Source organism: Corylus avellana, chromosome ca7 (assembly GCF_901000735.1).
Source record: "Corylus avellana chromosome ca7, CavTom2PMs-1.0".
Classification (NCBI taxonomy): domain Eukaryota; kingdom Viridiplantae; phylum Streptophyta; class Magnoliopsida; order Fagales; family Betulaceae; genus Corylus; species Corylus avellana.
In genome coordinates, this window is record NC_081547.1 from 23,233,859 (window position 1) to 23,246,235 (window position 12,377).

Sequence of the window (12,377 nt, forward strand, 5' to 3'; positions counted from 1 at the left end):
GAGACTATAATATAAACATAATTTGATAAAGCATAATTTGACATATCACACCTGGTTAACTATAGTATATGTGATATGTGATATTTTGTTTATATATATATAAATAGTTATATACTTATATATTAACTATTTAATATAGTTATATTGTTATATACTAATTATCAATAATTTAATATGTTAATTTATGAACTAACTAATTAGTATGTTAATTATTTATATAAAATATACCATGCTTACTTAGACACATTGATGATTAATATATACATTCATAGTAATACTAATTAATCATCTAAGTATTATAATTAATATGTAATACAATGCTTACTTTGTTTTTCTGTTTTTTCTATTCAAAGGAGGGGGAGGGAAAAGGGGAATACAATGCTTACTTAGTTAGTATATACTTTTTGTTTTTTAATCAAAGTAACCTATAAGCTATAGTTGACTACTTCGTTAGTTATTTAATAATATTAAGTTAAGAAATGTTAACCAACTAATTAATAAATTAATATGTTAGTTAATTCTAAGTTAGTATATATTTGTACACATATAAACAAGCTGGGTTTGCAAGCCTTAATCAAGTCAGGTGAGCGAGTTGAATATGTTTCACTTAATAATCAGATGGGTTTCTGCAGTTCCGAATCAAGAATATTGGATTGAGTTTAAACAAATAGATTATTGAACAAACTAGTTCATTTGCAGCCTTGCTACCTAAAATCCAACCAAACTAATCAATAATGAAACCAAAATGTTAATCCAAATTCTTGTATCAAAAAACCAAGAAAAATTCATTTGGAGAGTATGACATATTTATGTGTATATAGGCAGGTTGGACATTCTGAAATATGGCGTGCGTTGACATATTAGAAAGATGGTAATTATTGGTTGTGATGGAAAAAAAAAAAAAATCAAAAGAGATGTAATTAAATAATTTTTCTATTGTTTTATTAGAAAATTAAGGAAATTATTAGAGTCAATGGTGCAGGTAGGATCTGGTAATTTCCCTAATCTATATAATCATAGGGTTTATATAAGCTTGAGGGCTCACCATGCCGAAACCATAGGGAGGAGGTAGTACTGCGCTCCATAATCTTCAATTATAGGAAGTCCTTAAATGTCAATTTTTTTTTTCTTTTTTTTTTTTTAATTATTCAGCAAAAATTAATGGCTTGCTATTGAAAGTTGGATACTACTGCAGCCATTTGTTACCTTATTCACACGTTCCTAGGTTTGGCGGTGTTCTGGTCAACGAGGAAGGTGGAGGCTACTGGCCTATGGATTCTGAAATTGCACTAGTAAAATGTTAGAGCATCCCCAAGTGTATAGCCAAAAGCCTCGTGATAGTCAGATTTGGCAATGCTACTTCTGCAAGTGCTGCCGTCGCTATTGGACCCACGCCATAGAGTCGAATCTACTGGTCTTAAGAGAGAGATGATATGTTGGGTGATCTGTTTGATTTTTTTTCATCTGGTGTGTCTAATTTGTTGGGTTGTTTTTGTTTTCTATTTGTTTGGTTCTGAGTTTATTGGGCTTTGTTTTGTTGGAGAGAGACGAGAGTGGAAATCTTGGTGTGAAATTTTGCAGGGATGTTGTTGGTCTAGTTGATGGTAGTTGTTATTCTATGGGGCTTTCTTGTGTTTTTCATTGAGGTTGTTTCGTTTCTCATAGGTTTGAGATTGTTGATAATGGTGAAGATGTTTAGAATAACTTTGATTTGTTGCCTCTAGCTTTTGTTTATGAGAATTTTGGGTTTCCAGAGTTTCTTCTGCTGGTATGGAGAGAGAGAAACGAGAGAGAGAATTATGGGATTAAAAAAATAATAAACAAGTTATTGAAAAAATAATATTTTAAAGAAAGTAAAGAGTGAAATAGATAATTTGTGGGAGTTTGTATTGAAAAATTAGTAGCTAAAATAGAAAAAAAAAAATGTGTATTTAAGAGTGGCTTGCTAGAGATGCTCTTATGTTTTGTTTGGGTCAACTCCTTTTATTTTATTTTATTTTTTGACAAGAGGGAGGAGGGAGATTCGAACAAGTGATATCCGCTTCATAAAGCGTGGTTCAAACCGATTGAACTACCTCTTGAAAACAACTCATTTTATCTAATAGATTGGATTATACAATTAGACAATATGATAGTAACGTCATTTAATTATATGTCAATTGTAGGTAAGTAAGTTTATTAAATAGCATTTCTCAGCTACATTCTTGTGCAACACCAGTATGATGGCTAAAATGTATTCAATAGAGATCTGGGCCTATAACACGTCATTTTGGAAGGAGACGCGCTTCAAGTGGTAAATGCACTGAATTCTTAATAACGAAATTTCTACAAATATGGTCAACTAGTAGATGACACACGAATGACAATTGCTTCACTAGCTAGTTGGCAAGCTATATACACCCATTGGGCAACAAATTCTACGGCACATGGTTAAGCAAAGGCCGCAGTTAAACAAGTCATCGATGATATATGGCTGGAAGAAATTTCAGTGTATTTGTGATATTGTTTTGTTACAGCAATTTACTCTATTTTTTTTTTGACGAATTAATAAAAGATGATCACGTTCTTTTTCAAAAAAAAAAAAAAAGGCTAAAAAGCTTTGAAAGTTTTTAGGAGTTGTAACTTTAGATTACAATGTTTGGTTAAATAGATTGCTTCCCTCTTTGTATTTAAAAGCATTCCCAACAGATTACCCATTCTCTCGTTCATGGTTTGGATTTTTTTTTCACCTCAACAAAACCCAATATTTAAGGCATGAGGAGTCGAAAGGTTACAAACTCAATCAAACAAAAACATTGAGACAACAAAAAAATCTTTAAAAACCTCATACATATGTAATTAGTTTAGGCAGCCATAAAGTCAGCATAGGGCCCTACCCAGCCCATCTTAGCTCACTTGGATTGACTTGGGAGCCATTAATCGGCGGCAAGGTCGGTTGGAGAGCAATTTAAATACACCGTGTCTGAGACAGTTAGGTGGTAGCTCCCAACCTCTAACGGCTAACTCCCAGGCAGTTGATAGGCTGCGTATTTCCATAGCATAGATGGATGCTTCTTATTACTTAATACGTCCTTTTAACGTTAATGGACAAAAAAAAGGTTTCAATCCCAACAACTTCCTAATTACTTTGCCGACTAACAAAGAAGATGTTTCAAAGAGTTGACACATTTTATTTTTAGGGGGCCCTCACTGTTTGAAAGCAATTGGATGTCATGTCTTCTTGTTCAAGTAATAAATGTAAGTACAATAGTTTTATAGGCAGAACTTTCATGAGTTACGATCTTTTTCATTTGAACGAGATAATATCGGGTTAGTTATAATAGAAGGATATTTTTGTCTTTTCAAAAAGTGAAAAGACAAAAATACCCCTCCAATATAACTAACTATATATTATTCGGTTCAAATAAATTGAAGGGGATTCTATTTCTCAACTCTTTGCTTCAAAATCTTAGTAGGTGGAGAATCATTTTAGAGGAGGAAAAAAAGATCCCCCAGTTTTTTCTTTGTTCTAAATAATATAATAGTAAGTTTGCTGATATTCAGGCTCTGCAAACTGTAGCAGTTCATGTTTGTCTTCTCTCTAAATTTGCTTTCATTTGCAATCTAAAGGGTGATTTTTTTTTTTTGGTTTCCATTTCCTTTAGTCGTTTTGTAAGGGTTTGTTTACACAAAACCTTAAGAGTAACGATTTTATATTTTCGTTCCATCTTTTGTTTTCTCTCAAGTCTTTTCTAGGAGAAAATCATTGAACGATGGCAGAGGAATTATTAGGTATATGAAGAAAAAAAATGTCACTGATGGTAGAGGCAGCAAATGAGATTGCGTTTAGAAATGCACTTGTAGCGGAGACTGAAATGCCAGGAAATCACTATTTAGTTGAGAAAGTTGTGATGTATCGAGCCGTGGCCAGAGACATGATTCACCGGAATATGCTGCAGATCTAAAAACTAATTGGGACGGTGACATTCAATGAGTTAAACAAAGCTCAGATCAAATTTGGATAGTAGAAATTGCTCATTATATTTATGATATTATTTTGTTAAAGCAACATGCTTTAGATTTATTTATTTATGCCATTAAATTTTAAAAATTGGCATATAGATGCTTCAAAATGCTATCAATTGTCAAAAAGTTACTCCATGAACATTAAACGTTAAAATGGATGGAAAGCATGTGACTAATTTTTTTTAGTCTTTCTTTTTAAGATACCCCATTTATATATTTTTTTTTAAAAAAAAACTAAATAAATTAAATTAAAAAATAATAATTGTGCAGTGGTTCGGCTACCCCAAAATCAAAAGAGTGGGTGGCCAAATTACTACCACAGTCTGTTGGGTGGTTTAGCCACCCTTTAAAATTCAAAAAGAGCGATCGAACCACCCGTTAGGGGCAATTATGGTATTTCAAAAGTTAAAAAAAGGGGGCACTATGGGAAGAAAGAGAGAAAAGTAGTGGACTTCACTTGCATGAAAACTTTGTTTATACAACTTCTCTCTTGCATAAGCATAATACATCAACGCATGATGATTTATCAATAATTTGAATTGTCCAAAACAGTTTTTCATATAGTCATTTGTCACTTTTCATAAATCATAGTCTTGTAAAAACTATAACAAAGCATGTTGATTGCATTATATTTTTAATTAGATTTCATGAACATGAGTTAGAGTCACACATGTGATTCCGCCATAGCTAAGCCCGATCCACATGTTGCCTAATTTTAAAGTTTTTCGAGCCTAAAATCAACTTCAACCATATTATTCAATAAAACTCATACATATAGCTACTGATTTGATTGTAGTACATAAACTTTATGAAAAGCTTTTTGAATATATGTTTTATAATGACCCCATGAAGACTTTTAAGAAAGAACTTTTGTAAGAGGGAAAGGTCAAGAAATGTTTCAGTTCAGGGCCAACTTCTAACTGTGGTCATAAAAACATTGCATGACTTGTTCATTTATTCTTATTTGCTTACTAAATTTGCCCCAAATCCAACCCCTAACGACCAACCATTGGCAGCTTATTTGCAGGGAAGTCGGTGCCCTCTTGAAAAGAACATGGCGGTGAAGAATAGCAAAAGAGAAAGAGAAAAAGAAAAAGAAAAAGAAAGCATGCTGTCTGAGAGGCCAACATACAAGTTTTGCATGTTTTGGATTGTAGCTAAATATACAGGAAATTGGATACAAATTTTTTCCAACCTGGGTTGAATTTATAAAACTGTCATGTGTTTCGGCACGTGAGTTTTTAAGTAGTATGTGAAAAGCACATCACATGCTCAAAAAACACATGACAGTTTTATAGACTGAGTTAAAAGAAATTCTTCCGACTCAATTTGGATGAAATTTCTGTAAATAATATTCATCTGGCTTGTCGTCTCTATACAAAATGGTGAGCTTTTTTGTTTTGTTTTGTTTTCTTTGATTGGAATGAGAAGCAGAGCAAAGAAGAAAAAGTAAAACGAAAATGAACTTTTGTTCAAATGTTGAACTGCAAAAAGGCATAGGCAGAAAAAAACATTACAACAAGCAACAAAGCTTTGAATCAATTGAAGCCAAACATATGCAGAAGGCTTGGAAACCTGTCAAAGGATATCTGCACAAGAAAGGCACACATGAATTGATTTAGTGTTATTTTTCTTTCATAACACTTGCAATAAAATCTTTAGTCCATGCTATAAGTATCAGGATCCCCTTAAATTCCTTTAAATCATCAATACAATTGCAGAATGGTTCTTGCATTATACCTGTAGTCCATCACATATTTTGATTTCCCCACTCTTCCAAGCTGCAGGACTGTCTGTTTTCCATCCTCCTGGGTGAACAATAAATAAATTAGCATCCAATAGCATTATATGTCTACCACACTCGTTTAAATTAAGCGTCTCCTTCCCAGACAAGGATCTTCTTCATTTCATAGTCAGGGTTTAAAGTGGGTGCATCGAACAATGTACATGATGTCAATATTAGCACATCATTTAATTGATGTGGTATTATATACACCGTTAGATGCACAACTTTGAATCCTAACCATGAAATGAATACTACCCATTTCAAATGTATTGTAGAGGACACTTTTGCATAATATAAGTTTGTCATGGTGAAACCCTAAAATCAGGGTAGTTAATGATACCTCTAAAGTCAGCTGGAAATTCTTCACCGAGCTCTGTATTCTAAGTCCAGCTCTTCCCCTGTCTCTGTAGTCTAACTCATATTGCTTTATAATCTGAAGAAGCAACAGAAATCAATCATCAGAGACAAGACTAATAGACTTTCTGAAATTTAATAAAGAAATACACGTTCTGTAGTCTTACTTTGTTGTAATGTGGAACTCTTGAGAATAGCTGATGAACTCTGTCCACTTTTTCCTCCCAATCCTTTGGCAGTCCATTAATGTGTTGTACCTGCCAGAAACAGAATTTTTGAATTAAGGTACCCATTTCATTAACCTTAAACATGATACAAGGACCCAACATTAGCTTTATCACATGAATCACCTAATATATATATATATATATTTGAAACTGTTTAGCTCACCTGAGTTGTGCTCTTAAGCAACATGGATTGGTGCTTGGGTATGTATGCCATCATGCTTCTGTAACTTCCTGTACAGGTGGCTATCGTAGGCATGAATCTGCAGAAGCAACCAAATTATGTAACCAGAAGTATAGAGAGAGAGAGAGAGAGAGAGAGAGAGAGAGTTGGTTTACCTGACAACAGCTAGAAGTGATTTAGACTGATTGGCTAGAGAATTAAGGTGTCTCCCCTGCAATCATACAAATTACTGACCACATACATGGTAGAAATCTTTCTACATATCAATTAAAAAACTCTGAAGTAGGTAAGAGATTAACCTGATCCCAAATGTGGTATTTAGAACCCATGAAGTTAGCTGTGACAGCCCCAATAAAACCATCATCTGAACTAGACAATATTCCTTTTGTATTCTGAGCAATAGTAAACTCAGACTTCCCATTATGCCGTTTGTGGTGGGCGACGGCTAGTTTCCGATCCTGTCGTCCCTTACCTTCCTGAAATTTATAATGCCAAATAAAAGAATCAAGAATAAGATTTTTTTTTTCCTACAAGGGAGTTTACCATGCTCAACTACAGAAACCATGTAGACCCCAAATACAGGCAATCGAACAATCAAACAGGGGCCACACAGAGAGAAAGTATAGCAGGTAATTGGTGTACTTTGTAACAAAACTTAATTTGTCAAACTACTTATGAGTTCCAAGGAAAAAATGAAACAAAGTATTTATATGAAAAATTACATATTTTATTGTGGTGCACAAAAAATACTAAAGAGGGATTACATAAGGGTACTCAATACCCTAACTAGACCAGAAAATCCTAGTCCTAGTCCACTAGAATATCATTGTTACAATACTCCCACCAAAATGTAGAATAAACAGCTTTTGGTGTTGGATAATCAAATTCTCAGTCAAAGACAGGTATGAGAATCCTCAAAAGAATTAGGACCAAAACCAACCATATTCAGGGTTCATAATCACAGTAATTATGCAATTCATCAATTTTAGATTAGAATCCTCAATTTATTTATCTTCACTTGATTCACTGCATTGGAGTCAAAGCCCTGCTTAAAGAATGTCAAAAAAAAAATCCAAATAAAGTACAGTAACGGTTTTTTAGTGTAATCTTTTACATAGAAGACTAAATATTATTATATGATTTGCGAAAGAGAACAAAGTTTTATTTGTCTTCGACAAAAGGTAACTTACGGAATGGTTTGCCTGTCTTTTTTACCTTAGAGGTCTAATGAATGAATCAAACATGTTACTAAAATAATGGTTAAGTAATTAAATTCAATACTTTTCATCAACTTAGGCTTTTTGAATAAGTGGTAATTTATCATAATATCATAAAAGTATGCTTGACTTTGACCTCTACCTCTCATTTGAGTTAAAAAAAATAAAAAATAAAATAAAAAATCCACATATTGGGCTTCATTGTACAAGGGGAAGTCTAGTTGGGATCCATACATGAGTGAGAGTATTGCAATAATATAATCTCAATTATAGTTGGCCAATTAAACTAATTAACTACAAAAAGAAACCCACTTGTTGGAAACATAAAGGGCCTCCACAATTGATTGAAATTATTCTCTTTGATGAATTTGCAATACGGCATCATTTTTTTTTTTTTTTTTTTTTTTTTTTTACATGTCTGCACAAGAGGGAGAAAGGAGATTCGAACTAGTGACCTCTACTTCATTAAGTGTGGTCCCAGCCGATTGAGCTACCTCTTAGAGACTGCAATACGGCATCTGTGTGTTATTTATAGAGTTAAATGAAGCTTAATATGGAAATAAGCAAATAAGCAAACAAGCAATCGTCTATAGAAGGAAATAAGCGTAACGCCCAAGCAAAAGGAAATCATAAAGATTTGGGGATATTTTGGGGATCCTATCATCTCACTGCCCTTCAAAACAACCTTGTCCTCAAGATTGATTATTAATGAAACACGTCTTCAATCCCATCCTCAATCCCATGGTGGCCACCATGTCTTTATTAAATTCAATGCCACAAGAATAAAGCGCAAAAGAAAATGAACCTTAGGAAATATTGCAATATTGCTCGTTTTATCATATGAGAACCATAGAAGAATTTTGAATCGATATTACTCTTCCGAGGCATGTCTTGGACCCTCACAATTTAGAGCAAGCATTTCTTTGCAGTCATTAGACTTTGTTGTATCAATTCCTTTCCAATAAAGTCTTGCCAAATCAGTTTATAACTTACTTCGTCATCAAATTGTAGAGATGATATCTCAGCTACTTCGTTATCCATTTGGACCCTACACACACCAAGAATAATTTATCTTCCTTGTCCAACACCGGATCCATGATCTCCTTTATATTAGGATAGTTATCAATGTTGGAGATGTCTAAAAATCATAATGGAAAGAACTCCAAATTCAAAGCGTTTACATTTGCCACCATTGACTCTTCTGACATGGTAGGAGTTTTGCAAGTTAGTTTAGAAGATGAAATGTCTTTGCCCATTTGGTTTATCGGCTACTTTGACTATTTAGCAAGTTTTCTTGCTGAGTCTCTCCTCGCTCCTTGCAAATGAAATAGTAGCTCTGATGGTTCAGGTCGTTGAGCCTTGACTTCTCGTTGGATTTCTAGCCAAAGTCCTGTAACGAATGTCTCTATTATCCGTACTTCGAACCAATTATAAGAGTGATCTGATAAGTTTATGTATTCCTCAACTGTTAATGTTTGCCAAATTTTTGCCAACTCAGATGTCAATGTTATTGAACTTAGAATAGCCAAATCGGGGAGCTTCCATATATTCTTGCTCTCTTGGTGAGCATATTTTTGAAGAAACTGGACTTCCAACTGACTTAAAATTAATCTCTCACTTGCCAAGGGCTTGTTTGATAAAGTCATCAATCAATTCCGGAGAATTGGACTCCCAATTGACTAATTTCATCTTCTCTAAACCCAAATAGGGATAAACGAGAATAGGGATATCTCTAAATCTGTATAGGGGTAAGAAACCAAACTTGTAGCCAAATACCCTTCTTCTTCCTCATCCAACACACGCACATCGCAAATCACGAGCACCATCACCTTCAGCCGCATCGCCACCTAGTTCACAGCCACCGAGACAACTTCGAGCAACCTTCACGCATGGCAAACTGCCTCCCACAACCACACAACACCAAAGGCGAAAAAACACCCTCAATCACCCTTGGACAGCCACGATACATAACTGTAACTCTTCCACGCCAAAATCAGACCACCATCGCACACGCACAACACTCACTTTGCAAAGCTGAGTCTCACAACCTCTTGACAGTGTCACCATGCTGTCTAATACCACCAAATCAGCACCTCAATTCAAACACTACAAACTTCGGGGGTTTTTTTTTTTTGTTTTCATGAGCTTAAAGGAAACAAGGAAAATAAGAAAAATGACAGGAAATCGAACTGCTCTGATACCAAATGATAGAAATCCAAAGGTTTCTATCGATAAAAAGACATAATACAGAAATTAAAGGGACAATTGACCACTTCAAGGGAATCGAGCCTCCAATGACCACTTCGAGGGGGTCAGGCCTCCACAAATTGTTTATCGCAATTGATTGAAATTATTCTCTTTGATGGATTCACCATACGGCATCTAGAGGGTAAATAAAGCTTAATATGGAAATAAGTGTAATAAACAAGTAATTGTCTATAGAAGAAAATAAGCATGGCACCCAACAAAAAGGAAATCAGGAAGATTTGGGGATATTTTGGGGATCCTATCACTAACATGGACCATGGAATTGTTTATCTTAATTCATATGTTGACTATTATACAATTAGAACTACAAATTATTATTAATTTTTTTTATTAGTGCAATTAGAACTTCAAATTATACACGAGTGACAATAATGGGAGACATGAATAAGCAATCTGGAGACATTTCAAGTTCTCAGTTCTAGAGTACCAAAGACACGCATCATGACTGGATTCAAAAATCTTAAAGTAACAGTTTCCAAAATGCTCCGAGACATGCTTCTAATTCTACCATAATTAGACAAAATTAGACATTCTTACATAATATTAAGAACCGGATTCTCATGGCCAACAACTGTTGTAACTGTTCTACATTCAAAACTCCTAAATAAGTTGAATACAAAGACATGATCATAGCCCATGATATTGTAGCTGATACACGTCCAATAAATCTTATTGTAGTAGTAAATTATGAGACAGAGATCCCTTATCTTTTTCTTTAGTGCCCTGTTGAGGGAAAAATGCTATATTTTCTAGTGGTAGTTAAACTTCAACAAGGCGAGCAAAAGAGAAAAATATAAAAAATAAAAAAAGATGTTAATGTGTAAAATTTTGATTCTCTGGCATTTCCCTCACCAGAAACAACCGTTCCCAATAGTTCCTTGGGGTTATATTTTTTGTGCACAAGTGCTCAAAGCCAACACTATATCCATTTCAGGGCAGATATACATATAAAGAAGACATTCTAACTAAACTTGCAAAAACAGGAAGAAGGAAATAGAAAGACTCCAGATACTAATTCGATAAAACTCAAAATTTATAAAATCAAATCTAAAAAGAAGAAAGGGGAAATTTTTTTGTAAGTTACAAGGATCTTACATTGGTATAAAGAGAGTATAGAGTACCCCCATCTAGTCCCTCTGGCGATGCTTCTTTCATAATTACACAAGTACACCTTCCTACATCCAGTGGCAATGGCCTACACAACAAAGACCTGACCAAGCAAACTCAAAAATTAAATTAAATGAGTAAAAAAATATATATTTATTTGCATCAAAAGCCCAAAAGGGTATACAGAAAACCAACCTATTAGGCAATGTTGACCAAGAAGAAGCTGGAGCGGCCTCTGAATCCGAGTAGTCCCAAATTTTCAAAGAACTTGAAGTCTCCGACTCGGCCGGGTCCCAAATCTTAGACCCAAAAGATTTATCGGGCTCGTTCATTTGCATGCAAAACTGAAGCGAGGAGGGCTTCAAGACCCTCCCGTTCGTAGAGAAAGACTTGATATTCGTGAACCGCTTGGGCGCAGAAGCAGACCCATTTGCGGGTACCACATTCTCTTTGTCACCGCCAAAAAAGACAGCCTTTTCATTCTGTTTCCTGTTGGGCACGGCGTTCTCTTTGTTGTCAGTGAATATACGTGGGGTTGAGGAGACGCCCCCGCCGCCATCGCTGCAGCTACGGTTGTGTTTGAGCTCGTTGAGAGGATTTACATAGAGGGAGTTGTACGAGGATTGCCGTGGCATTGAGGATTTCTTGCAACTACTCATCAAAATTTCTAGTCTTATTACTGATTTGATTTGAATGCTGGAGTGTTGGGTTGGTTTCGGGAAATGTTTTAATGGGGTTCTGTAGATTTCTTGAAATCAGTCACAGTTGCGCAGAGAGAGACAGAGGAAAAATTTTGAATGAACTGTGATGCTCTGGGAAGGAGTTTCTGGTTTCTTGTTTGTGTGCTTGAAATGGTAGCTGCAATTTGTTGGGTGGGCCTCAATGATGATGTGGAGCAGGTAAAAACAGGTAATGGACCCCAGCTGTGTGGATTCGAGGCAACTGATGGGATCGAAGGATGTTTTGAATTTGAATGGGCATTGGGAAATGTGAAGGTTTTTGTTTTGTTTTCGGATGGTGGGAGTGGGAATTAGTGCGTTTTATGTATGTGTGTGTTTGTTTGTTGGGGCCAACGGTAACTATTCAAACTCTTTTTGACTTTTTTGTGTTTGTGTTTGTGCGTGCCGGAGACTGTATGGGGGGTTTGACTCGAAAAGAGATTTTAGAAAGAGCGACGAGCGGGAAGCATTGATTTGAACTTGGAGTAGTAGCTGTGTCCCTTCTAGAGATTT

At 35.1% G+C, this 12,377-nt stretch overlaps 1 protein-coding gene across 1 annotated transcript; it reads right to left on the bottom strand.

Moving 5' to 3' along the window:
• Positions 1-5,455: 5,455 nt before the first annotated feature.
• On the bottom strand, positions 5,456-11,990 carry LOC132188154 (tubby-like protein 8). The gene is made up of 9 exons (XM_059602557.1): positions 11,341-11,990; positions 11,134-11,248; positions 6,853-7,029; positions 6,709-6,764; positions 6,536-6,632; positions 6,313-6,402; positions 6,132-6,224; positions 5,746-5,813; positions 5,456-5,594 (listed from the first exon to the last, which is right to left on the bottom strand). Exons 1-9 carry the CDS (start codon positions 11,802-11,804, stop codon positions 5,519-5,521), a joined length of 1,236 nt encoding a protein of 411 aa, XP_059458540.1. The 5' UTR covers positions 11,805-11,990; the 3' UTR covers positions 5,456-5,518.
• Positions 11,991-12,377: the final 387 nt, after the last annotated feature.